Below are 27,702 nucleotides of genomic sequence, written 5' to 3'. Positions count from 1 at the left end.
CTGGCACTTCAGCCCCTCTCAAATGGGCGTGGACGTGACTCTCAACAACGGAAACAGAGCTCAGTGTCAAACAACCAGTTAAGAAAGTCACTGCAGCCCCAATGTGATTGTGAGTCGCTGCGGGAATTGATGCGTAAAGGTGCGCGGATCAGTCCTGAGGTTCCCCGCTGTCTCTGAGCCGCAGGTGAGTTTTACTAAACTGCCGGACACGCTGAAGCTTGTGCGTCAACACACAGGATAAAGCGAGATTATAAAAGCGGCAACAAGGTTTTTTGTGTGTTTTTTTAAGGCTTTTTATGCAACGCTTAATCACGTTAGATTATATGCAGGGAGAATCGTGAAGGCGCACATTGTAGTTCAGGCTCTAATTGCCATCGCTTACATTATACTGTAGTGGCGCAATGCCTTCTTTCTTAAAGCGCAAACACACTATCTCATACGTGCAAACCTCTGCTGCTTGCTCCAGTGAAAACACCTCAATAAATTCAGCGACTACACCGAAGTTTAGGTGATTTCCTAAAACAAATATCTTTAAACTCCTATACAATTCATTTAAAGCATCCACAGGTCTGCAATCAGGAAGAGGATATAATTTGGACTTTGTTCAAAGTGGTTGGCTGAGGGCTATGCAGAAGTATGAGGTGGAGAGGTGAGTGTGCATGCAGGGGCGTGAATGCTGTGACTCATTGCTTGCACTGTGTAACCACCATACCTATGATGGTGGGTGACACACACACCTGCCTTCCCTTTCCCTGTGGTGGCAGCCATGCTTTCTGCTGAGGAGACAATGAACTGCTCCAATGTCCCATTGTGAGGACCTACTTTGTGCCTTCACATGAAACCTCATACCTCTATGTGTCTGAGTGAGCAAGAGGGATGTGGAAGCGGTTAAGCCATTGAAGTTGTCTTTTTTTGCTCTCTGCTATTGATTTCTACTGTCTGTGGTCTCCCACACTGCACAAGTAGCTGTAGACCAAAACTCCTGTATTCAACCCTTTGATTATGTTTGCCGAACGTGTGCGCTTTGTAGTGTGCTGTTTGTGTTTGCTGTGCGGTTGTGTGTGTGTGGGTGTATGAGCGCTAAAAGGCAGATATGTGGTTCAGGCCAGGTCATAATGTGCTGGCAAGCTTTTCTGCTGTTCCTCCTCTGGCTGTGAACCAATGCAGGCCCCTGCCTGCTAATGCAGCAGGGTTAACTGTTGGGATATTGCTTTTTTCTTTTTTTAAATCTAAGTTACTTTATTGATTCACTTGGAGAAATTACTTTTCTGTATTTAACTCGTACTATTCCACTGCCCCCCAACTTAATTGTGTTGCAAAAAAATTAACAGGTACCTGTTATGTTTTGCATACACTGAATGAATAGTACATTTCAGCTTTAATTGAGGAGGAAGCCCAGGCTCCTGACTGGCCATGAATGCTTGAGGGGGGAATTTTCAATGTGGAGTTTGCATGTTCTCTTGAAGAATGTATGGATCCCCCCCCCCTCCCCCCCATGATATCTTGTGCAATATACAGTAAAATAAAAATAATTAAAAACCTCTCCTATAGTTGTTGTGTTATGCATGAATGCACCCTAATTCACACAGGGAGTGAACTGAGGCCTGATTATATCAGCAAATTAACATAAGCAAACGTATATCAAAAATTGGATTACTGTGAAGCTTCCTACATTGAATAGCAGGAAACCAGTTTGTACTCGTGGTCGGTCTGCAAACCGCCTACACACTGAGTGTTCACGCATTTCTGACACTAAATATTGTTTACTTGAAAGCAGAAGTAACACTTCAGGTCCTTTTGCACGCTGTGGGTTTATGACCCAAAGGAGAAGTGGACGCAGCAATAGGTTGATGCTGATGTTTCTGAACTTTGAGCGTCGAAATAAGACGGTGGGTGAGCATCCCTGCAGCATTATGTATTCATTGGTTCTCTACTTTCAAAAGATGAAAGAATCAAAAAGAACATTAGCAATGATTTGCCATTTGTGAATTTCTAACATTGTGCAGAAAAATATATGCAATATAAAGCTAAATTGAAAAACCTGGTTTGTGTAGTAGTGTGCAGAGGGGGACTGCATAACCTTTCAGTTGTATTCAGTTACAATTGATTGGCTTATAGTGTAACTCAGCAAAACCTGACTGTTGATCCATACAAATGTGTCTCTGGTGGTAGCACACTGTGTCACAATATATATTGCCGTTTCCTGCTGCTTCATTCAGGAGTGTTGTAAAAAGCTGTGGTTATGTTGACCACCGTGTTTCCTAACTTAATGTACTTGCATATTTCTGAGCTGTTTATTTCTAAATTGGAAATTTATTGGTGTGAAATCCGCGAGCAAGCATTACAACTTCTACGTTATGTAAAATCTCTTAATATATCGCATCATAAGCAGTTCACACTGATCACTGGTTCACACCATGACTGTGTTGCTTTTGTTGTGTGAGTGATGTGCACAGACGGTGGCCGCTCGGGCGCTTTGCTTATGTAACAAACAATCGTATTGTAATGTGTTTCACAGGATGTTTATGTTTCTCTGTTGCTTTATGCAAAGCTAAACAACACACCTTCAGGCTGCAGCATTGGAGTTCTATGTTTCAGGGATCAAAGCTGGTCATTGTGATCAAATAATACAATATGTGCAACTCTCAAAAGATGATTGATTTTTTTTTTCATTTAGCCTTTTGGCTGTAAAGACTCATTGAAGCTCTTTGTATGAATGAAAACGGATACAATTGATTCAAATAGTGTAAACAAAAATACCTTCATATGTTCTTCCATCTAATGTGTTGGAATGAGCATTTGACGTTCAATACACTAGAGAGCGTCTCATTAATTTAACATACTGGACAAATAGCAAGATGAAGAGAAGAGCAGGAAGTCTTTTATTACAATAATTAAATAACTAGCATCAAGGATAAATGAGGCTTTTGTAAATATGCAATGGACTACTGATCGTCATTTGTCTGTCTTCCTACAGGGCATAAATCTGGAATTTTCCTCCAGAATTCTTCCAAATGTCACGGATGTGGGACTAGAGTATCATGTTGGGGCCTCCAGAACCGTGCCCTGAAATCACGGAGTGGCTGTCCACCCTCCGCCTGACCCAGTACATCTCACGTTTCCAGCAGGGAGGCTATCAATGTCTGGAAGACTGCAAGGACCTCACAGAGGATCGTCTCCTGGAGCTCCGAGTTCTGCCTACGGGCCACCGTAGGAGAATCCTTCGAAGTTTGGAAGCACTCGGGGTGAAGCACTCGGGTGAAGGGGAAGACGATGACGAAAGTTTAGATGGTAAAAATACGCAAAGGAAGCCGGTGCCACGCCCGAGACATATCTTTCTGAAAGATAAAAAGAGAGGGGCATCGTATGAGCATCCACTTCCAAAGGAGAAGAGAGAGCGTGAATCAGAGGGGAGTCACACTTTACCTCCAGGAGCAGGTTTGGGAACAGAAGCTGAGAACAAATGTGTCTCTCTGCCTCAACCGGCTCCTCGGATCATTCAAAAGAGCCAGACGTCTTTGACTACATATCCCGCTATACCACCATCCATACACTCCAGCAGCAGCAGCAGCAGCGATGAGTCTCTCTCTGCCTCTGAAATACCTTCAGATGGGGAGATATCCACAGAAGACCCCGTGCCTTCTAACACCGAGGTGGAAGATCTTCACTCCTCAGTGGCTGAAGGCGACAGTGGTTTTCTTGGGGAAATGGTTGAAAACTCAATTTATGAGGTACAGCACAGTTGTAAAGGTCCCGGAGGTCCAAGGCCGACTCGCTCTTACCGATTGAGGCACCGGCCTGTTCCGGAAATCCCCAATCCGATTGCAGCGCTGCTTAAGGACAGGTACGGCACACACATTGAATTATTGTCATTTAATATTTGGGAGTAATATACACAAATGTACTTGGAAAAGGCATCTGAAGGAATTCGTATTATTTATGCTTAATAGAGTCAACCAACCAGATTCTTGCAGTTAATTTCCAGGCCTGTCCAGGCTGGTTTAATATCTGAACTATGATGCCGTCCAAATAAGAAGCAAGGCAATATCTTGAAAAAAATCTCAGTACTATTCCTTTAAAGCAGGAAGTTTAAGTTTTTGGTAGTTTCAGAGCAGTTTTTGCAAACTAATCAAACAAGTGAGAACAGTAACGTGAAAAGCACTGGCATGGCATGAATTTAAAAACAATCTTTCCGTCTGATTTTTCCGATTGACGCTGATGGAGCACCAGAGGCCTCTGGTTTCATATTCAGTTCGGCAGTTGACATACATTAAAACTCACTCCGTCTATACGTCGTTGTGCTTCTGAACTGCAAAACTAACTTTCAAAGTTCTACATTTCTCTTCTTAAGGACTTTCCGTTTTTTTGTTCCCCCCCCCCCCCCCCCCCCCTCCTACGTGCTGCACTGGTGGCTCTAATCCACTTATTTTCCTTCCTCCTTCAGGAGCGCACCACCAGCGCAAACAACCAGCCCCGAACACCTAACCGGCTCCGAAGGTCCCACCGGTGCAAACGGCATACAGAAAGGTACACACAGCCTTTCAGCTGCATCCGCTTTATCTCCGCTATGAATATTTCATTCGGCAGCGGAGTTGGCGGTGCACTTGTTTGCCCGCATGAAAGTAGGGAGAGGAGATGAGGGTGGTGTGTGTGGGGTGGGACGAGGCGGCTGGGAGACAGACGGGGGGGGGGGGCTGGCTGCTGTGTTGTGGGGAACCCCCCCCCCACCCACCAATTCGAAGTGCTTATCTCACCGGGAATATTCTCTCTCGCACATCTTGTCCCTTCGTGAGGCCCGGGTGTGTTATTTCTGCTCTGCTGTTCTCCCAAGTTTTTCAGGGGTTGTTAAACTTTGCTAACAACACGCAGGCTTGTAGTAGTACGACTACTACAAATGTGTTTTGGAATCCCCACAGCCCCTGCCCCTTCGTGCGCACTTCCCCAAAGACTTTAAGACACATTCCTGTGACGACAGCGTGGTGCGAACACGTGGTGAACACCGCCGGTGGTTTTTTTGGAGCCACGTTTGACCACGACGTGCGGCGACTCAACAGATCTCCCTCTCGCCGGCCTCATTTCCGTGCAGCTTCACTGCGGCGTTCGCTCGGCAGGCCTCGCTTCTCCGACTTTCTCTCATGCAAGACGGGGAGCGAGACTCGAGAGGCAGAAGAGGCGAGACGGTGCAGCGGGTTTGGAGGAGCGAGGAGGGGATGGAGAGATGCAGACGAAGGAAGAGAGGGAGCCTTGGCGGTCCCAGAGCAGGGGATCGGGGAGCTCCACCAGCAAGCGAAAGCTCCCTTCACAGCGAGGTCTAGCCAAGGCACTATTTGACATATCATTTTTACCCGAGCATATTTGAAGAGTTTATTCTGAGATGAGATACAGAGCGGTGTGGTGTAGTTTCACACAGCGATTGTTGTATTCAATCAAAACTGGCTGCTGAGAGCCGGCAGAATTTTAATTAACACGCAGCTCTTTCTCCTGCAGAAATAGTTTTTTTTTTCGTTCTTATTTTCTGAAGTGCCATTTCATGGAAAAAAACCAAAAAACTGCTCATTTAATAGCTTAGCCGGCAGTGGAGATGCTTCAATAATTAAAATGTTTTGTATAAAGTACTAATAACTCTTGGTGGTGGCATCTTTGTAAATCCTTTTAATATACTGACATGTAATCCTCAATGCTAAAATCTCTCTTTAAATGTTACAATTTTGAGGTGTGTTTGGTTTTCAGCTCTGAGCAAAATGTCACTCATTTCCCAAAATGCACAATCAACAGTTCCTCTTTACAATGTTTATTATTTGCTAAGTTTTAAAAGTCTTTGTACACAGACCAGCCTGTATTTGTAACGGGTAGAATCAGGTCTTTATTTATTTTACTCTTCACATATAGGAAGTAGTTTTAAAACGACTGTTAAGGTTTTCGCTTAGTTTTAAAACTTGGACTTAATACAATAAAGGCTGTTGTTAAACGGCCATCTTTAATATACCACAAACGGATGAAGTGAAACATAAATACAGTTTGATGGCTACAAATTCTAGTTTACTTGTAAATAAAATTGACCCAAACCGTGTGATTCATTTTGGGCTGAATCTGTGGGTTGGACATTTGTGGAAATGAGTGGTAATGGTCTCATTTTCTTTTACTGGTTTATTCTCTGCAGAAGTGAGAATTTTTTACTGGAACTTTAAAAGGTGACTTGCACTCATAAATAGAAAGCGGGGAAAAAAACAAAAAACTGTCATCCCTCTCTCCATCTTGTGTCATCTCGCTTTCCTTCAGTGGAGGGCAAAAATTAAATTAGGGCCAAAAGTTTAATCGACAAGATTAAATTGAGTGACGCTGTGACTAAAGCTAAGAATCCTGATCATCGCAGGCACACTGGGAGTTTAGTGGTCGTGTCCTCGTCTTCGACGCAGGAGGCTGCTTTTTTTTTCCTTTTCTTTTTTTGTTGAGATCGGCTATCCCCCAATGAATTGATCTAAGGCTCGATGTACATCTTTCTGCAGCACAATATTATTCAAACTACCATGAAAACCAGGCACAGTACTAATTGAAACAAATGCACTGCGGAGTCACAGAGTTCGCACTGTCGCCTCAGGCTTTTGCTTTGTGGCCTCTTTGAATGCTGTTTGCTTGTTTTATCCCAGTGCGTGAGTTTGTTCCCTCCCTCACCCACGCTCACTCTCCAATCCCCAGATGGAGAAAGCAGTTTAGAAGATGGATGGATGTAGGCACAATTGGGTTTTGATTTAAGTTCAAGTACATTAAAGACTTGTCTCATTAAATGCAGTTAAATTTCAGATTGTATTATTCTCAGAAACAGTTAAAGTTTAGAAATGTTGCTTCTGTCATGCCTTAATGTCTGACAGAATGTTTAAACTTTGTAGATTTCTTTCTTTTAATCTAGCTTTCTTATCAAAAAAAGTGAACTGTGTAAAAAGTTCTTGTGTTTCAGCTTTTTTTACTTTTTACTCAGAGGGTCAGAAGCTCTCTCACACACACACACACACACACACACACACACACACACACACACACACACACACACACACACACACACACACACACACCTTGTTACTATTTGGTAACAGTTTTAAACTGTTAGCTTGGCTCAAACATTTTAGGTAGCTGCGGAGAAAACTCTCAGTAAGTTAGTAAGTTCGGCTTATTCCTCCTGACAGAGCTGATGTTGCAAAGCCCGGTTTTATCGGCCCTTGTGCTCATTGTTGCTTTTTCTGTTAAACTCACAAACTTTCCATGCGATTGAGGTCAGGGCTTTGGGTATAGGTCTCTCCAGGATCTTAACTACATTATTTTTAGGTCAGGGGTGTCAGACACACAGTCCAATTTCATCCTGAGTGGGCCGCACCAGTAAAATAGTGCCATAACAAATATAAAGTTTTTGTTGCTTCTGGCACAGAGTATATTTGACGAAAATCACAAAATCAATGATTACTACCAAAAATAATAAGAATCTCAACATGAAGTTAATTTTGATCAAACCTGGTGCATTATGCATGTTTCTACAAACTCAACCTGATTGCATGGCTTTAAGACTAATGCTAGTTTGCTTGCAATGACGTAGCTGGATTTCGTGGCAGCATCACTGTCTCAGCTCAGGTCTCAATGATGTGTTGTGTCTGCTACTCTTAAGAAATGTGTGAGAAAATACTTTTAATAACCATTGCTCACTGCAAGCACACTCAATTGTGTTGCAGATGTTGTGGTGGAGTTTCATTCATCAATTAAATGCATCATGTGGATCGAGAGCACATGCAGTTTCTTTGCTTTTTTAAAAAATAAATTCAACTTTGTTTTTTTTAGAAACGATCTTCAATTTGTTTCTATTTTTTTAACAGTGTGATTGTCCTCCAGACCATGCGTTTGTCCCACAATGTATTTACTGATATATTTTCATATCTTAAACACTTCTTTATAGAAGTCACATGATCAGCCAAACAACTCAAGAAACATGTTCTGTTTAGTCTAGCCAATAAGACGTTTATAGCTTTTTTGTGATTGTGTAAATGCTCAGGTCCATGACATGAAAGCCAACTAAACGTTGAACAAATTTGCCTGGATACATGAAGTTTTAAAAAGAAAAAACTTCCAAGAAACTAGAGTAGGATCCCTTCTTTGCTTGAACATTTGCCACTCAAATGATGTGTGCATGGTACTGCAGAGTAGTTTTCTCTGCTGCTTTCAGTCTTCATTTGTGGATGCAGGCTGCTGCAACAGTGATCTTGTCGACCGTGATAGCAATAGTAATCAATGTGATAATAGCAGCAGCACCTATTGTTAACATCATTATGAATAACAAGGACAAAAAACACCCCAAACTACTTTCCTCTTGTCTTTTTCTTGACCTCCTCGCTTCTACATCCAGGGAACAAGTGACTGAAATAATAAACTGTTTGGTAACTGATTTGAATTCAGATCGCGGCGGTGGCGTGTCCTCTATGGGTGTGCCAGTGTCACAAACAAGTGATAATAACAAAGTGACCTGTAACTCCACGACTTAAAAGACATGGGACTACATTCAGAGCAAAATCAATCTCCTGGCTAACTCCGAGCTGATGGCTTGCATCTAGGTCGCTTCCCAGTCTGCGACTTGACAGTCTGGTCGGCAGCAGATAAAGAAGCTGCATGGTCGACTGGAAGAAACAAAAAAATGGCAGAAGCCAGAGACGCAGCTAGTGAGGGAAGAATGGAGGGAATCAGACAGGAATTGAGTACAGTGGTGTCCAGCGGGTCCCGGAGGAACTCGAGAGTGGCCAGAAGGTCGACAGATAGATGATGATTGATGGTCGCAATCCGCCCACCGAGCCTGTCCAGGGAGGGCCTCTGTGTTGGAGTGGATTCTATAATCAAGTAAACTGACCCCTTCATAAAGCTTACCAAGCCCCGTACATGCCCTTTACGCCCTTCTGAAAATGGTCTGCGTTGCCTGGAAGTGTGTGTCTGCACGGCTTTAAAAAAGTGATCCATTCACGTCTGTAGGAGCACGAGTCCAACCGTTTGATTATTTCGCCGTCCATCCTTTATGTCTGTGTTTGTCTCCGGGCGTCTTATGTGTCTGCCGGTGTTTTGATCTCTGGACGCTTCTGCCCGCGTGCCGATCTGTTTCTCCGTGTGTGTGTGTGTGTGTGTGTGTGTGTGTGTGTGTGTGTGTGTGTGTGTGCGTGTGTGTGCGTGTGTGTGCGTGTGTGTGCGTGTGTGTGCGTGTGTGTGCGTGCGTGCGTGCGTGCGTGCGTGCGTGCGTGCGTGCCCTGTGGCGGCATCTTCTGGCCCTCGCAATCCTCAGGAGAGGGCGGTGTCATTTTTCACAGTGACAGGCAGCGGCCCACGCAGGGTGGCCCGGGGTCTCCAGACTAATAGTGTCTGGCCAGACTCTCGCCACTCCTCTTCTTCATCTTCGCCTCCACCGACCACCGACCACAGTCCCCTGATGGAGCTGAGACAGAGAAATGATCTTGGCAGGGGCCGCGTCTGTTTTAGGCAGGCTGAGCAGGATCACGCTCCCATTTTGGTGGGAAACAGGTTCCGGGGCTGAGACATAGACTTGCGGATAACAACATTGAATTGTTTACGAAACTAAAGGCTTTATGCATTTATTCACATCAAGTTTAATCAAAGGAATCCAGAATATCTGAGTAAAGATTCAACCAGAACAATCCAGTTAGGATATTTCCCTTCATACTCAAGAGCTTTCACTCAGTGCTCTGTGACAATACTGCCATTGTGTTATGTCTCTGTGTCCTCTTTAGCTCCTCTTCAAAGGACCTTGACGCCTATTGCTCCCTACGGAGAGACATTCCTGTACAACAAGCCTGGAAGTGCTGCGGTAAGACAGCGTACGCTCCCTCCGGCGGACAGTGAGTAGCGGCTTCGCTAAGAGGAACAGACATTTCTCAGATCTTCAGCGCTATCGTTGGCGTTTCAGCCGGAGCACACCAGACTTCCCTCTCTTGTGTTAATGTTGTCGCCATGGACACATAGCAGAGTGGGAAATGTGCTTGTTTCAGTTTGCCCTCTGAGGTTAATGGAAATGTCACCTCACCACTAAAGTTAACATAGTTTAGTGCGGCGGCGTGATAACGCTGTCTGACTGAAAGATGGACACTTTCTTCTCATCTGATGCTAATCTCCTCCGTGCTCTATAGGTCCAGGGCGCTAAAGAAGGGTTGCAGAAGGGCTTCAAGGACAGGATCAAACCGAAGAAGCAGAGGTACAGTATGCTGGTGGAACACATTATGCTTCTAATTCAAAAAGAAAACTGAACGGGTGACCACTGAAAAAGGTTTACGCGGTTTGTCAGATTGTGGGTGAGTACAATGAGCTCAGGGGAAGAAAGAGACCCCCCCACCCCAACTCTGCGCGTCTCACCATCTTAATTACTTTTACCGCAGGGTGGGATCACATTTATCTCCTTACAACGAGATTTAAGCTACTTCACCGGAAGACCAGACAAAACACATCAAAGAAGTGTCTTTAAAAATCGAAGTAAAGCAGAGCTGTCACCTTTCACACATTGAGACTGAAGCGCACACATTTAGAGTTCTAAACTCGCACACAGTTTACCTCACACTAAGTGATTTGCTTTGCTTTAATGCTGGATTTTCTGTCAAGTAATGATTGTCTAATCCATAGATGTTAATAGCATTCGTTGAAGGTGCCAGCTTGGGGCCTTTATTCAGAAAGTTGAAAACAATATTGGAAATGGTTCTTTCAGTTGAAGTTCAAATAGGAATAAAAGACTTAAGTATGACATTCAACCTCTTCACTGAAGTACAAGTAAGAGAGTGCACAGTCTGTGATAATTATTTATTTATATGTATGCCTCTTTTTAAGGTTTTTGTTCAATCTATTTTGCTGCTGGTGGGTGGTTCAATGATCAGATCCAAAAGTGCACACAAATAAATGTTGTGATACTCTTGCTTAATCATCAGATCATGATTCACTTGTGTTAAATCAGAAACTAAATCGTGAAAACAAAACTTGTCTGGCCGTTATTTCCATTTAAGAGGTCATGTAAGAGGTCATGCAAAGATACAGAAAATTGGAAACAAAACAAAAAAACTACAGTAACTTGCAAAGTATTCCAGTCTTACATTTTATTTAGTCCTCATTGCATCATTAGATTTACTACAGCAGAGTTTCAGTACATTTTAAATTACGATTTATAATTATCACATCAAAAACACTCCCCTGTATGGTTGTGCAGCTTCATTAAGAGAGCTGATAACAATATTTGGTCAAATCTACACAAATAAGCTGAGCTGCTTTGCAAATCATGCAGCCTGGCGATGTATTCGGGGGGGACTTGGGGTCAAGTAATTATTTCCAGCCTCGGCTATTAAACGCTCCTCTTCTAGTGTTTTTATGTGTCAATCAATACCACTCATGTCTGTAGGATGATTTCTGTATGATTGGCTGGGATTAGTTCAGTGGAGTATGAAGATGGCACGGCTCTGCCTTGCATCTGAAGGCACCAACAGAAAATTTACGAATGATTTGGTTGCACAGGGCAGGCATTGTAACGGTTGCTTATTGAACCACAGCCCGGGACAGAAAATGATCACAATTTTCCATAAAAGCCTCATTCACTTTCGGGGAAGTCCACGGAGGATGCCCATGGTTTTTTGGTCAACACATGCTGAGAAGCTTGACCTTAAACGGAGCTGGCTCAGCTCCACTCTCAGTTTTAATGCCAAGGGAATTAATTTGTGACAAGCAGATTTGGGATCATCTCAAATCTCGATTGCCTCGACTAATGGATGCAATCATTTTAGAATAGGGTGAATATTTAATTGCGCGTCAGTATGTTAGAATCATTGTTTATTGTTGAATGCCCCAAAATGTCCTCCTCTTTGTTTATATGCATGCAAAAACATTTACTATTTACCGAAAATATACACATGCATCAAAAAAAACGTTTTGTCGTCACATCTTTCAACTCAACAAATCATCAAAATCCTCCTAATAGTTAAAAAAAAATTATATTCCAACATAGCTTTAATTTTCTTAGAGCAAGTGCTGAAATCAAATGGAGGACTGTGGTATGACTGAGCTTGACCATTTGGTCTGGAATGAACCCTGCAGTGTCTATGAGCTATTGTCAGAATGAAGATGAGCTCTTGTGCTTCCACGAGCTGATAGTCTGCCGACACTGTATCAGCTGTTTTAAATCTAATAATGTTAAATGGTTTTATTATTTTGATGCAATGTTGGAACTGTGTTTGTAGGGATGCAGGCTGTACATTAAGGTTATTTCAGCTGTGGACCGCATTCTTAGTTTAAAGTTCATAAGATTGTTTACCTCTTCATGGTTTGTTGATCAGAAAGTTTTATAGTCCTTTGGAGCAGGGGTGTCAAACATATGGCCCGTGGGTCAAAACTAACCAGCAAGAGGCTCCAATCCGGCCAAACCACCAAGCAAATTGTAAAAATGACAAAGAAAACAGGTTTTTAGCTGTATGGTTGTGTAAAGATATAGACTTTTCATCACGTATACTCTGCACCACAACAAAGGAAAACTTTTAAACTTTAAATTTAAATGTCATTGGGGCATGATTTTACACGTGCTGTATGTATCCCCTTATCTGAAATGTGCTTGACACCCTGGCTGTAGACCTTCTTTTTGTTGTTTTCCTAAAACTGTAATGACTATAGTTTTTCCAATTAGTTTTTCCATTATATAATTTATGTGCACATTACATGTGACACAAATAATATGTTAATTTTGGCATTCTGCAGAAAAAAAGCACCCAAACCGAAGGAGTCCAAGCAGAAACCGTGTCCACCGGCACCAACTGTCCCGGACCCTTATGAAGAGGAGTATTCAACTCTGGAAGAGTATGCCAGCATTTTGCCACAGGTTTGTTTCGACCAAGGTTTCGCCTCCACCTCCGACACATCTGCTGCTGCGGGACCGGCAGCCTCTGGCTCCAAAGACGAGGCCTTGATCATGGTGGAGTGTAACCTCTACTCAGAGCCTGCAGACGCCCTCGGGGCCGTCGCCACAACTGAGCTGCCTGACATTTCCCCCTACGCGTGCTTCTATGGAGCTCCCAAACACCAGATGCTCAAAGTGGGTTGGCTGGACAAGCTGTCGCCTCAAGGGTAGGTGCCTTCATAGTTGATGAACTTTCACTTTCACTCCACCTTTCACCGGTTTCCTGAGCGTTCTCGTATTTGCACAACAGTGTTGCGAAGTGTTAGAATTCTTAACTTGGTTGTCTGTCTGAAACGGATGTTCATGTGCTTCCATTGTGGATGTTATCGTGTAAAAACGATGCGTTTTGACTTGAAACACAGCTGTGTAAATGGGGTCTTAATCAACTCTTTTCTGGATTTTTTGTCTGCAGACACATTCATTTCGTACTCTTCTTTCTTGCACGTCTTTTAACTTGTGATGTATTCCTGATCAGGACTTGTGTGTGCAGATGCTTCAAACAGGAACACAGTGCATCATCACAATCAAAAGGAAAGCAGAAAATAACAGGATATAACCTTTGTGTATAGCGTTGCTGAGCACAGCATGATTGCCTTCACTTAGTTTGGCTCTCCAGGAAAAGCTTATTGTGTCTGTCTGGAGTTACTTGGTGCAGCACGTACCACTGTTGTTGGAAGCCAAAGCTATCAATCATTTACTTCCTTTTTACAGTCTATTTCACCACCTTATCTGCAGAAGTTTGGCAAACTGCCTTCCCTTCTGTCTGTTTAGTATTCAAACTGAGAGTGGTCATTTGTTTTGATTAGACTAATTGACAGCTGTTGATATGACTCTTGACTTTAATGAATCAGTGGCACTCTTGATGAAATATGAGTACCTGCACAGAACAGATGACTGATTTACTGTCTTCGTGACTGCTTTGGATTCTATTTTTTACTGTATAGCTGGGTCTTGCACTTAAAGCTGGCATACTTGGGTGGATTTGAGAACTTAGCATACTCTATTTATTTATTTATTTGCAGAAATTGTGTTTTTCAACGGAGATGGATGAGGTTTGATGGTGAGAGCCTGGCATACTACAACAATGACAAGGTAGGTGTGAAAAAAAAAAAAGCATTCACAAACTACCCTTCCATGTTCTCCTTCCTTGGTGACACACCCACAGTGTCCATATGACTTTACTGTTAAATAATCTATACTGTACCAGTAGCAGCTGAGCCAAGTACCCCTTAAGTGTTCCTTTCTTTTCCTCCGCCTTCTCATTGTCATCATCATTAGCTTGGCAGAGTAGGGAATAGGGGCAAGGACAGAGTGACATTACACCACGCATGAAGAGCCAGCGCTCTCTATGCCCGCCCAGCCATACAGTAAAGTACATTGATGTTGGCACCTGATCAGCTCTCTGCAAAAGCAAGACGGAAAGAGGAAGAAAGCAAAGAGTGAGGGAGAGGAAAGACTTTTGTTTTTGGTTCCCTCAGCATTTTTCCAAACCCCGTCCCTCACTGGGATGGTGGAGTTTGATGTTTCACATATCGTCGGCTGCCTCATCACTAGAGGAAGAGAACGACGGGCTGGGGTGAGGTCAGAGGGTGAGCGTTTAAAAATAAGACTCGGTGCAATATGAACAAGAAATGAACAAGATACCAGGCCTACCTCCCCTAATTTGATCATAGCCACAGCCCTGGTCATGTTCTTAAATTAAAACACTGGCTCACATTTGAATGAAAAAATATATTAGAAAGAAAAAATACATATTTTGGTTTGATGAAAATCAGTATTACCATAAATTAACAAGCCAAATGATACAAGACAACATTTTGTCACCAACTAACCCCAGCCTGGTCAGTCTCTTAATTTGAGTTTTTCCACTCGGTGGTGTGTTGAGTCACTCAAAGAACCAGCCGGAGGAACATGTAAAACAATGACAGAAGCTCATTGTGATGTGAATGTTATTTGACATGTGCTAGGATTACTGTTGAACCACAACATATGGTCCCCATTTCATTTCTATGTATTTTACACCAATACTTACACTTAACTTCTCCACTAATCTGGACCTTGTCACAAACACTCGAAAAGAACAGTCAAGTCTCAAAACCACTACTGAAGGTATAACACGGACGAGACCGAAACTCACCAAAGTGGCCCTTTTTAAAATATTTTTCTTTTTTTCGGAGCTGCATGCAGCTGGTGATGGTCAGCAGAAATCTAAAGTGTACAGAGTCGTTATGCGAGCAATTGCAGAGTCCTTTATAAAGGACTTGCTGTGCTTTTATCCTGTATTCTCGAGTCTGACAATGTGCTTTACCTTCATCTTTTCGCTAATGACCGTTGGATGTGGGTTTGCAAGTGAGAACAAACACATTTCTGTGTGTGTGTGTGTGTGTGTGTGAGCAGTGACCTCTTACCCCCCTCCGAGGGCCAGCTTGTTTTCGCTGCAGAAGCACTGCACAACATCACAATCAATGATGTGGGACCTGTCTGATGCCTGCTCGTTAATCTCTTACTAATTATAGCCCTCCATGCTCTCTTGCCTCTTTCCCCCGATTTTCTCTTTCCATTGCATTTGTTGCTTTATTTATCAGGACACGCTCTGTCGACAGCAGGGCGGGAATCGGCAGGGAGGCCAGCGAGTCAGCACTTTATGCTCCGTGTCACTGTCAACGCAGCCACGACAGCCTTTGGAACGATGAAAGTTTGCTTGTGTGTGTGGGTGTGTAAGTGAGAAAACTGGGGTGGTTGTTTAGAGTTTCTAAAGGCTAAAAAGATTTCTAAAGTCCTGCCAATGTGACTCGTCCCCTCTGAGACGGCAGAGGGCTTCACCATGATTTGGGTGAATGGAGAGGTTGAGTACAATCTCTCCGTCATCACCGCTTTGTGCGGCCAACTGAGGCCCTGCGCCACCCTTTGTGCCACCCACTGCCACCTCCACAGAGCGAGCGCAGGGGGTAGGAAAAGATTACAAGCAAATCTCTCAGAACTGGTTTATGTCAGAAATTAAAATGGCTTTTTTGGAACAGTGCAGAGCCATGTTTGCGTGCAACCACAGCAATTGCTGTACCTCTCATGTAACGGAACCTTTTTGTGTTGTTGTGTTGACTTTCCAGCTCAAATGTGCAGAAGTCATCTCGGCGGAGTTGTGCTGATTACAAGATCATTCCAGTTGGAGAGATCTTACAGCGGTGTGTGTGTGTGTGTGTTGGCAGGTAATTTTAGATTCACAGAGGTGCAGTCACTCTGATGTTATGGCTCTTCTTATTGTGTGTGACTGTTATACAGCTTTACCTTTCAATGTGGTTGCCTTGGGATCGCCGTGGTCACTCGAGGGTTACAGATCAGCTTGAAAATGTATTTCTGATATGTTGTACTCTGTTCGTATCAGAAATACAGTGTCTTGTTTGAAACTCTTTGTGAGCTCTCAGCTGGTTAAAACCGCCCTAAAGTTCCTTCTGCTCTGGATCCAGAAAGTGAATAAAGCCTTGTAGCATAATCTTCATACTTTAAAAAAGCTGTTGGGTGGTTCACCTGCTGGCTTGAGGGGAAAAGTGCCAGTGTGAACACAAAGAGAACTGGATTTCAGTTTGGTCAATCTTGGGGGTTTAGTATTACCCGCTTTGCGACAAAGTCCAGGATGTTATTAAAAAAAAATTTCAGTTGATCGTGAGGCTTTTTCCTCTAATATCTGTACACAAAACCCTAAAAAAAACAAACCTCTACATGCTGGAATATTCCCATGCTTATTCTATTTCTCCAACTTTCACCACCCCCCCAAAAAAGAGCTTTTGTAGTTGAAAATCCACAGGGATCTTTCAGCCCCAGACAGAACTAATCGCACTTAATCGCAGTCGCAGCTTGAAGGTCTCTGGCCGCGGTGATGTCATCGCAGGGGTATTGGAGGTGGCGTGGGAGAGTGGAGAGATCCTCAGTCTCACTTCTCCCTCTCTGCAGCATCCTAGCCAAGCCGCCTGATCAATCACGCCTTTCGCCTGATTTCGTCAACGCCGGGATTGACTTGGTTAGATCCCTTTGGGAGATGTAGTCTTCAGGGTCTTGATGTGGTGTCGTGTGTGTGTGAGTGTGTGTAGGTGTGTATATATATGTGTGTGTAGGTGTGTATATGTGTGTGTTTTTGCGAAAACAGTCCAAAGCCTGGCTTCAGGGTAGTGAAAGGGAAGAGGAGCGGTGGATGGCTGCGAGGGATGAAGGGATGAGAGGATGGGGGTGCGAGGGATGGGAGATGAGGCAGGAGCGGAGGCCAAAGGGGGAGATGAGGTTTTAGGACCAGGGATCAGTCTTTCAGTGTGTCAGTCTGTCAGCTCGGGAGTCTGTCTGACGTTCAAAAGCTCTCCTGCCAAGCCTGAAAGCTCCTCCAGTCACATTCTCCCATATCTTGTTGAGGCTGTTGTGCTGACGCTTGATGTTACACCTGAAGTGACCGTTTTATACATTGCCACAAGGTAATTTAACATTTGTTGCATGTTCAGAATATCCCGTCACTCTTGATCAATTTGCAACTTGGAGGTTTTCGAACTTGCTTGTAATTTCTTTTAATATTAATTAAGATTGGTCTAAAGCCTTTACTGAAAGTCTAGAAACTTTAAATCGCTGTGGTACGTGTTGCTCTGATGGTCAAGATCGCGTTCGAATCATAATGTTGATGTTTGATCTGTCATACGTGTGAATGATTGTGAGCAAATTGGCAAATGTAAGTCCAGTATCTATGAAGGAAAATGAGGAGCAGCTGGTATTTTTCTTTCGACCAAAATAGAACAACTTTCTCCCTCTCGAAACTCTGCTAATTGCTCTTATTTCTTCCCACACACTGGTAGACTGTTGTGATGTTACACAAACATTGTTCTCGGTAAAATATGGTTCAATGAGGGTTGTTAATTATTCCAAATGTTTTTGGAGTTTATGTTGAAAATAAGAAAAATAGATGCATACGCTCAATACCTACAAGTGTTGGGTATTGGTAGTGTGTATTTCCGAATGCATGGATTGTTGTGTGGGTGTATTAGAAGAAGAAACACTGGAACAATACAATTCGAATGGTATAGACACAGAAGCAATTTAGGCAAACTTTCAATCCAATTAAATGTGCAGCCTGGAATAACAAAATGTTGACTTAAAGCTCTGATCAATATTTTTAATGAATGAACTAAATTAAAGTGGTTAAAACGAACGAGATTGCCTGAAATGAGCAGCACCAACATCTTACCTCTCATCCTCAGACTTCCTCAGATCGCTTGACTTTTTCCACATCTGCCAAAGCTGGGATTCACTCTTAAAACTTGCACTGTAACTTTTTGAGTCACTTTGAAGTCTCATACCAGTTGTGCATCTGTTTCATCTGGCAGCAGATAAAAAAACAAACTAATAAAAACAAACAGCTAGTGATGGGCATCATGCCCATCACTAACAGTTGGTAACTAGCTGAATCCAGCTGTTTTAATTAGTATTGAAGGCAACGGTTGAATAAACAAAAGTAAACTTTTAATAGTGAGAACTTATTTGAAATGTTTGATTAAACCAGCTTGAATGAAATGAGAATGGCATCACTGACTTTTACCCTTTTATTAATTTTTTTAAAGGACTCTAGCAAGGACTGGCAACTGAGCGCATTGCTTTACATACATTACACATTGAGAGTGAATGCAACTTGTATCAATTTAAGGTGTATTCTGCCTTGGAAATCATAGCACAATAAGTGAAATGCCTTGAGTTTAGAATCACCTGAACCATCCATCTATTCCTCCAATCAATCATGCGTGGATCTAATCATCCATCCTCCCATCCAGCTTCTCTTTGTGCTGTGTGGGAGGAAACTGGATGACCTTGAGAAAACCCACGCACACACTTGCAAACACAACATGCAAAGTCCTCCAAACTTGAAATCAAACTCCTGTTTGTACCATCTGAAGGAAATGACCCGCTCTGAATTGCGGCCCATCTTTGATTTGCACTACACAATGGTGCACTTTTAGACTCAAAATTATGAACTGGAAAATAATTAAATAAATCCACAACCCCGTGTGGATGCCGTTCATCTGCATAGGAAGATAATATTGTGTCAGCTTTTGCTGTTTATATTTACAGCCTGTTTTGTTGTCCCCCCCCAAGTGGCAGCAGAACAAAAAAATCAATGACTGCGGCTTTAACCTAGGAGTTGGAGGCAGTCCAGACTTCAGCTCAAAAAGCCGGCCTCAGACTTGGCTCGGTCTCGTCTTGGACTTCAGTGCTTTTGGTGAGGATTTGATTCCCTTAAGACTTAAAAGCCCGCGGTCATGACCTTGTCCGAGTGAGAGACAATACAGAATAATTGAAAGTGTAACAGACAAGCGTGGCGTGATGGCAGGTCTTCAGACGTCAATACATTAGGCGATCTCAGATGTGCTCCCAAAAGAAAACCCCCCCCCCCCAAAAAAACGAGAACAGATACTATTGATGGAGGTTTGAAGATGAAATTTAGACTTGCAAATGACTGGTTTCGGGAAGGGTTGTGCCCTCGGTCGGCTCTTTCTCCGAGGGGTTCAGCCCGGAAGCATCGTGCAGAAAATATTCCATGCGTCTGACTCGGTGAGACGCTGACCGTGGATTCGCTTGTCTTTCCTCAGAGCTGCAGTTCTCTGCAGCAGCCAGTTGGTGTCCTCATCCCTCCACTAGAAATCCCATGGTTTGGAGGCGCTAAAACCTTAACTCCATGCTGGTGGTAAAACTCCTTCCACCTTTTTTTTTTTATTTTTTGCTTCTACCCTCCTCCCTCCTGTTTTCTCTCCACGGTGCCTCCATTATTGTAGGCTTTTGCGCCAATGCTCTGCCTTAATTGTCTCCTGAAGTTTACCGTGTTGTTTTTGAAAGAGGCGTTGTTCCTACCTCCACTGATGCGTCTGAATAGAAGCGACGCTGCCCGGCGAAAATGACACGGGGGGGGGGGTTGGTAAATGTTAGTGGGATAAAATGAGAGGTGGCGATGCGACTGGGATGAATAGATGTGGGAGTGGAGGAGTTGAGAAGTGGGAGGAGGTCAGATTGAGGGGAAATGAGAGTGGAGGGGATCTTTGGCGCGGTGGAGACGAGTCAGGTGTGTCTGTTATTGGAGAAAGAGAGATAGTTAGGCCTCATTGCTTCCTTGGCAGCCCGTCCCCTTGAGATTAGTCTGTAAACACCGCGTGCGCAGCATGCGATGCGTCCCACCTAAATCCACCATCCCGATGCTGACTGCTCGCTTTCCTCCCATCTCTGCCGACTTGGAGTATTTACAGATGCGCGGCGTGCCATTAAACATTCCTTTCCTCCATGACCCCAAAACTAGAATTAAAACAATTAATTACCGTTAGCCCGGTCTGGGGTATAATTATCAGCTCGCAGCCTCCGTGATAATTCATGCGCACACGCTTACTCTCTCCTTTCTCCTCACCTTCCTTTAACTTCACTCTAAATTTAGAGAGAGAAAGAGTCTGATATTGGTGTGAAACTCCCGGGGAGAGAAACGCACGAGGCTCGCTGTCGGTAATTAGGTTGAGCCACTTCTTGCCATTGTTAACATCCTGCTTTAATATGAGAGAGACTCCTTCCTGACCCTCTTAGGCGTCTTCATTTCTACATGATGTCTCTCTTTACCCACACGCCCCCTTTTCTGTCCTCTTCCTCATCTTTTCCTACTTAATCTCTGTTTCTTCTACCTTTTTTTTGTATCTTTCTATTATCTTGCTCTCAGTTCTCTCCTTGGCCTTTCACAGAACCTAATTTCTCTCTCTCTTATTTTTTCACACTCCCTCCATCCATCCATCCATCCATCCCCTCCCACCCCCGCTCTCCCTAACCGACTGTGTCGGCGAGTGTATTTTTGGCCCCACGGTTTCTAGAAATAGGCTTTTTGTGGATGGCAAGGTCATTGGCTTAATTAAGAATGGTGCGAAGGAGTCAAAAGTTCATGTCCCCCCCCCCTTTTTTTTTCTTTTTTTTCCCTGTCATCCTTACTTCCCCTTCCTGTCTCTGAGAAATATGACTGTGGGGAAGAGCGTGTGGAACAAATGTGCAGTATTGTTACAAAACATTTCTGCACAGGACTGCGGAGAATCAAAATTCAGGTCAATCTTGTTGAAGAGCGACAGGCAGCAAGCGGAGGAAAGACCTTTTTTTTTTTTTTCATACTTTGCAATGATAATGACATTATCGACATGAATAATGCAATGTCTCCTATGACCCCTTTCTCTCCCTTTTTTTTATTTTTTATAACAACCCACTGATTGCCATGCTGTCATGGAAATGTAACGTACTGTCCGCTCCACATAAGTCTATTGCAGGAACATTGGAGGTGTTTCTTTCTTTTTTTTTTGGTAACTTATTTCAAGACGTTCTTTGTTAGACTTCAAGTTTTGAATACTAATTCACTGGTTGCAGCGTTGTGTTCCCGCTTCTTTAGCGGTGATGATATTCAGGTTTGATTTCTTTTTTTGGGGCCCCCCTCTGTCTCATTCACATTGACCCAGTACTTTAATTGCCATTGTCAGGGGAGACTGTTAAGAGGGTCATGAAGTCTCCAGTGCAACATCCTCCTTTTTTTGGATGCCTCCGCTTGAGCTGCTGGGGGAAAAAAACAATACACATAACCGAATCCCACTTTACCCGAGCACTTCCTGTAGTTTTTTTTGTAACTTCTTTTTTCTGCTCAAATCCCCCAGTGTAGCATGTGTAGCTCTTTTTAAATATTTGAGAAGTTTGTTTTCAGCTTGTAAATTTGTTTTAAAATGCCGTCCAATATTCCAACACCCATGTTGTGTGTGTGTGTGTGTGTGTGTGTGTGTGTGTGTGTGTGTGTGTGTGTGTGTGTGTGTGTGTGTGTGTGTGTGTGTGTGTGTGTGTGTGTGTGTGTGTGTGTGTGTGTGTGTGTGTTTTATGTATTTTTGGGCATTCTCAAGGCCGTTTTCGGCACCTTCACTTCAAAATTATGCACATTTCAAGATCTGACTTTGAGGTCAAAGATCGCATCAATGCAAGTCCATCTTGGCTTGTTTCCCCATACGCAGCTCATTTTCAAACCTATGTTGGTACGAGTTTCCTGTTTGTATTCCTCCCGCGATGGTTTGGAATCAAACGCTTCTTGTCCGAGAGCCGTGTGCCATTTATCAAAGATATTGCTTGAAAGGGAACAGGAAAACTATTTCTGCAAATAAATGTGACGCCACATTGAAGGGGTACGGCTGGAGTTTGATGAGGATGTCTGTCAGAGCTGCTTCTCGATGAATGCAATTGTCGCTGACGGTAATACGTCTCAGAAGTACACATCTATTGATGCAAACAAAGCGCCGGAAAATAGTAATTGTGGGTCTGCAGTCATATAATAGGAATAGGCAACAATTCAATACAAGCACGCATGAAGCTCTTTTTCAATCTACATGTTTTTTTTGTTTTGTTTTCATGAGCGCTTCAGGAGCGACGTCAATGTGTCTATCTTTGTCCTTCTGTGCAGGAGATGTACTCCAAAGGCATGATCCTCGCCACTGCGATCAGGCAGGTGCGTGGACTGGGAGACAACAAGTTTGAAGTAGTCACTTCCCTACGGACGTTTGTCTTCCGGGCTGAAAGAGAAGGTACAACAAGTGCATCTTCGTCTCCTTTGTGCTGCATTTCTGCAGTCCCCTATCGGCTCCTCGTTCACTGCTTTGTGCCTGCCTCCGTCGCGCCAACCGACTGTTTTTGTCCCCTTTCCTCCTTTTGTGTGCGCCTCTTTCTCCTCTCCTCTTTCCCAATCATACTTTACCTTTGTGGCAATCTTTTCTCTCTTTTTAGCTTTTGTTTTCTCCACATAGTTCTTTTTTTTTTCTTCTCAGCCATTTTCTTGTTCCGTCTATTCTTTTCGGTTATAATGGAAGTTTTCATGCCTCGGGATGGTTTTGGAAAACGGCCCTGGTCTAAAGAAATGTCATATTTTAGGAAAATACTTTCATTTTCTTCCTTTCAAAATGCATATGAATAGATTGAACAGAGTTGTGGTGTTCAGCCTTCTTTGCAAAACATTTTCTTTATTTTGCTAATTTTCAGACCCTTTGAAGATTAATATTTTATACAAGTCAGTACATGTCCTCAAAATTCACTAACTTTTAATGAACTTTGAGAAAAGTACTCTTTACTTTTAATTCAGCATTTGACACAACAGCACTTCACCATAGGCACCATAACTGTAAACAAACTTGAGTATAAATCATTTGCACTCTTTCCACCTGTATCAGCTTTTGAAACGTAAAAAGAACTGCGAATAAATAGATCATTTTCAATTTTTTTATATTTTCTAATTAGGTTCACATTTGTGGTTCATCTCTACTATGACTGTACTTCGTACCTCTGTAAATGTAGAGACAGAAATAAAGAAAATATAGGTATCGCATTTTGCTAGTTTGAGATTTAATCCAAGGTTTTCCGTCAAGTCTTTTAAGGCACACCTAAGTAGAGTTGTTGCTTTAAATCGATGGGCTCTTTCTGTACAGACGCCAGCTGATCTTTACTTTTTAAACCATTGTTACAAAACTTTCTTTTAACCAATTGGTCTTTTTGTTCATCAGCAAGTGTAACATCAATACCATTTGGTTGTTGGCCATTGATTTTCTTTCTTTTTTGTTTTATCTGTGTAGCCCTCGGCTAGATGAACAAATGCTGGAGCCGATCCCAGCAGATATTTGTCCATCCTGGCCAAGTCGCCAGGAGCTCAAGCAGAGCCAGACCAACGCCTAAACAGCGAGTTTGATAAACATTGGGTTATGAGAGGTGGCTGGAGAACCTTCAGAAAATCTTTCTTGCACAGAGAGAACATGCAAGGGCTCAGTCAAGACATAGGTTTGGATGTTTGTGAGTACACCCAAGTTCCCCATTGATTTGCCAAGCCACACTATATGTATGACTGGTACCTCCTCGCTTGAATTTGATGAATATTTGACTTTGTAAAGTAGCTGGCATATCGGGAAAAAAAACAACCTCCCTAATTCTTTTAATGTGAATAAAATACACCTCTCACAAAGAGTTACCCACTTATAGGAAGAGTCAGACTGAAAACACCCCCAGAAACTGTCTGACATTCTTTCTTGAATGCACAAACATAACATTTGTATTAATAGTCATATTGCACTTGTGGAAATAGAGCAAATAACTGTAATTCATAAAATGTTATTCCTCAAAGTTATTTTTAAAGTATTAAAAGAAGGAATACTACTTTGTGCGACTGGGTGTGTATGTGGAGCTCAAGGAGATCTCGGCGGCACTAATGACTTGGCGCCACTGCCTGAACCTTTGCAACGGCGCCAATCTCCAGGGACAAAGTATGTAAAAAATGGGAAGAGAGGGAAAAAAAATTAAATCTCACTGGAATTGCTCTTTAATAATCTCATTCCTCTTTTCCTCTCTTCATCTCTCTGTCAGACAAAACACAGTAAGAGTTGTCTCTGCTTATCGTCGTTCGGTGGGGAAAGCGCTGTCTGTGTCGGTGCTAATGAGAGGGGAACGAAACACTTTCCTTTTCCTTCCTGCCTACTTGATAGCAGTCCATTAGGCAGCTCAGGTCAAACAGCTCGCCCGCTAATCGAGGGGTCAGATACTGGCCGACCTTTGATTCTGGTGAATAAGGAGAAACTGAGGGTTACGCGATTATGGCGGCGAGAACCTTTGACTGTCAGTGTGGTCCAGGGTGAAGGTGTCAGAAGACCTCCAGCTAAAAAGAATTTAATTGAATCAGGCCTCGGTGCAAGTTATTGACGTATGGACATCTGTCAAGCCGAGTATAGAAACATCAATACTTGACTTGCTCATCATTGTTATCGAGCATCAGCTTATGGTTCTGGTGTGGTCATTTGGTGCTTGGCGCTGAGTTAACTGTGATGTTGGGGCTTAAAATATCTCTTCATTAGTCGATGTCTGCTCAGCGGTGGGTCTCATGGAAATCTTGTGATAAGAAAAACACAAGTTCTTGCATCAGAAGTGTTTGGGTGGGCCAGTGCTCTATTTTATGGAAAACCTCATTGCCCTCGCTTACTTCTTTTAGATTAATTTAGGGGCGGCTATAGCTCACTTGGTTGCTGGTTTGATTCCCCATATGTCGAAGTGCCCTTGAGAAAGACACTGAATGGCAGCCGTCTCTTTTGCTATGTGAATGGTATTGCAGAGTGCTTTGGGGGTGATATCAGTGCCCTCCATTTTCCCTTTTACCATATTTGGGCAAATGTGTGTGTATATGACAGTAAGGACACTTGCTGATTACACTTTTAATTCAAAGGCTGAAACTCAGAAGTTTTCTGACCTAAATTAAATAAATGATTAAGAGGGAAAGAGGGCTTTGCACCCCCACCCTCCCAGGAATCAACGGCCGAGAGTGTTGGGCAGCCGTCTTGGGATCTGATATTCACGAGAACATATGAAACATATGACTAGTCAACAAATTCATCACATACATCTTTGTGGATTCGATTTGATCCATCATCATATACTTGAGTGATAAATTGCTGATGATAATATATCATATCCTGATAATAAATCAGCATTATTGCATGTTTAACCCATATTGTGCAGTCCCACAAACTTTAACAATAAGCATTGTTATTTTTGTCATCGCTCTCATAAACAATTGAGTTGTTAAATGAATGACCTCCTCCTCCTGTTGATGCCATGCATTGCCACGCCGATGACTGTCCGCTGTCGTCGTCCACTGGTGTCGCCGGTCATAAGCGCATCATTTATCAGTGTCTGCAGATTGATCATCGTGCGTCACACTCGGCTGACCTGACACAATCTGAGAAGAAGGTGAGTGCTGTCTCATTCGGAGGTGGCACTTTGACCAGTCGGGAACAGCGGGACGCCGCGCAGAGGTGGATGCTGCCTTCAGGAGAAGGAATCGGGAAAGAGTGAGAGCAAATGGGGGGGGTAGAACGAGAGAGGGAGAGCAAGGAGAAAACCTGGCTTCATCACCTCATGCATCTTTAAACAGACCCACTCGCTTCGCGGCGGAGAGTCATCAATCTTTGGGGAAACACACGAGAAAGAGCGAGACACGAGGAGACGGAGGCAAAGAGAAGGGAGTAGGTTAGTGAAGTGGAGTTAAGGAGCTGCTGGGCTGATGCAGTTTGGGTGAGAGGAGGGGAAGAAAATGATGGAGTGATGGTCAGAGGAGTGTTAAAGACATTCAAGCGCTGTAGAGGAAGATGGGATGGGAGCAACAAGGGAAGGAAGAGATTAAGGGAGGGGATAACGGGAGTGGATCGAGCGAGCGAGGCAGACACGCAATCTCGGTGTGAAAAAGCAACGGCGAGGTAAAGGCAGTGACGGCGGGGAGAGATGAAAAGGGCAGAGTGAAGATGGAGAGAGGGAAGAGCGGGAGGAGGAGGGAGAAGTGAGTGAATAATTGAAGGCCACCGGAGAGAGTGTGCACACAGCTGTCGGCTGATTCCCCACTTGGTCCGCAGGTGGCCTCTTCCCTCAGGTACTGTCAGCTCCAGAGAGGAGAGATGGAAGGAGGGACGGAGGGAGGCAGGCAGGCGGCGAGAGGAGAAAAGACGGGAGGGAGTGACGGGAGAAGACCGCAATAGGAACAGGAGAGTTTGGCAGGAAGAAACATGAGCGGAGAGTGATGGAAGACAGACAGGACAGGAGAGGTGTGGAGAGGCTGCACAGAAATGTGCTACCAGACAGAATATGCGATTTATCACTGTGGTAAGGAAAAACAATAAGAGGTGATGATTTGTATTCTGATGGTTTCGCAATTTGCTTTCCACAAGTCTGTCTCCAACATATGTTGGTGTGCTTTGAAATGGCAAGGGAGAGAGTTGGAGAGACGTCCACAGAGGAGGCCAGAGACTAAGGAATTGCTGCGGGACCAAAGCTGTACAAGTCATATTAAATATTGCACCTCACATTTTTCATGTTCCACTTGTTTCAGTTGTGTGAAAGATGGACCTAGTGCAGTGCTCTTCAGGATTCATCAGCAAAATAGCAATTTTTATCGCTTTCCACCAACCAAGAGTCAATTTGTAAGACACTTTTTTTGATTGAGAAATTTTTAGCCGTTTTTCTGGTTGTTTAAACGGTTTCCAGCTTTTGATTTCAATGAATGAATGAATGAATAAATAAATGTATGTATTTATTGCGTATGTCTGTCTGTCTGTCTGTCTGTCTGTCTGTCTGTCTGTCTGTCTGTCTGTATCACTCCTCTTTAACCCTTTTAGGAAATGGGAGTCTTTTATGAAAAAGTCTAGTGTACAAAAAATAATAATAATGTTTATCTGACATATGATTTAGTGAGGACTTCAGGGAGCTTTTGACAGAGGATGTAAAGAGACACGTGTGGCTCCAGAGCTGCAAGTTGTAGACTTTTTACCAAGGGAGCTGTGAGTCTAGTGTCCATTCTTGTTCAACTCTTCTCTTTGGTCTCAACCACTTGCTGTGAATAGAAAATACACAAAAAACAAATGTGGCAAACTCTTCACTTGAGTAGAAGAGCAGGTGATTGTGTAAAACAACACCGAGGTGAAGTGGGGCTATTGATTTAACTTGTTTACTCAAATAAAACAAAAAAAAGTATCGGCTGTGAAGGAATCAGAAATATGAAAGTAAAAAAAAAAAAGAACTCTTATGAAGGACGTTTCTACTGGCTTCTTTTGTTCTTGTCAAACAATTCTCTTGAATGGATGAGGGATGTCTCTGGGCTCTGAGTTAGCTCAGTATTATTCACTTTCAGACGTGTTGCTACTACTAGTTCTCCCCGACAC

The 27,702-nt window shown here is 43.2% G+C and overlaps 1 protein-coding gene across 1 annotated transcript in view; it reads left to right on the top strand.

Annotated features, from left to right (window-relative positions):
• Positions 1-3,041: 3,041 nt before the first annotated feature.
• arap2 (ArfGAP with RhoGAP domain, ankyrin repeat and PH domain 2) overlaps positions 3,042-27,702 on the top strand; it is a gene marked incomplete at its 5' end in the record, with an annotated part of 137,058 nt that continues 112,397 nt past the window's right edge. The window contains 7 exons of the mRNA XM_080519230.1: positions 3,042-3,844; positions 4,448-4,527; positions 9,768-9,844; positions 10,164-10,228; positions 12,757-13,122; positions 13,978-14,047; positions 22,428-22,548. Coding sequence (XP_080375356.1) covers positions 3,042-3,844; positions 4,448-4,527; positions 9,768-9,844; positions 10,164-10,228; positions 12,757-13,122; positions 13,978-14,047; positions 22,428-22,548 — 1,582 coding nt within the window. The remainder of the gene's footprint in view (positions 3,845-4,447; positions 4,528-9,767; positions 9,845-10,163; positions 10,229-12,756; positions 13,123-13,977; positions 14,048-22,427; positions 22,549-27,702) is intronic.

The sequence above is a fragment of the Blennius ocellaris genome (assembly GCF_963422515.1).
Source record: "Blennius ocellaris genome assembly, chromosome: 23".
Taxonomy (NCBI): domain Eukaryota; kingdom Metazoa; phylum Chordata; class Actinopteri; order Blenniiformes; family Blenniidae; genus Blennius; species Blennius ocellaris.
This window is presented reverse-complemented; position numbering and strand designations above follow the sequence as displayed.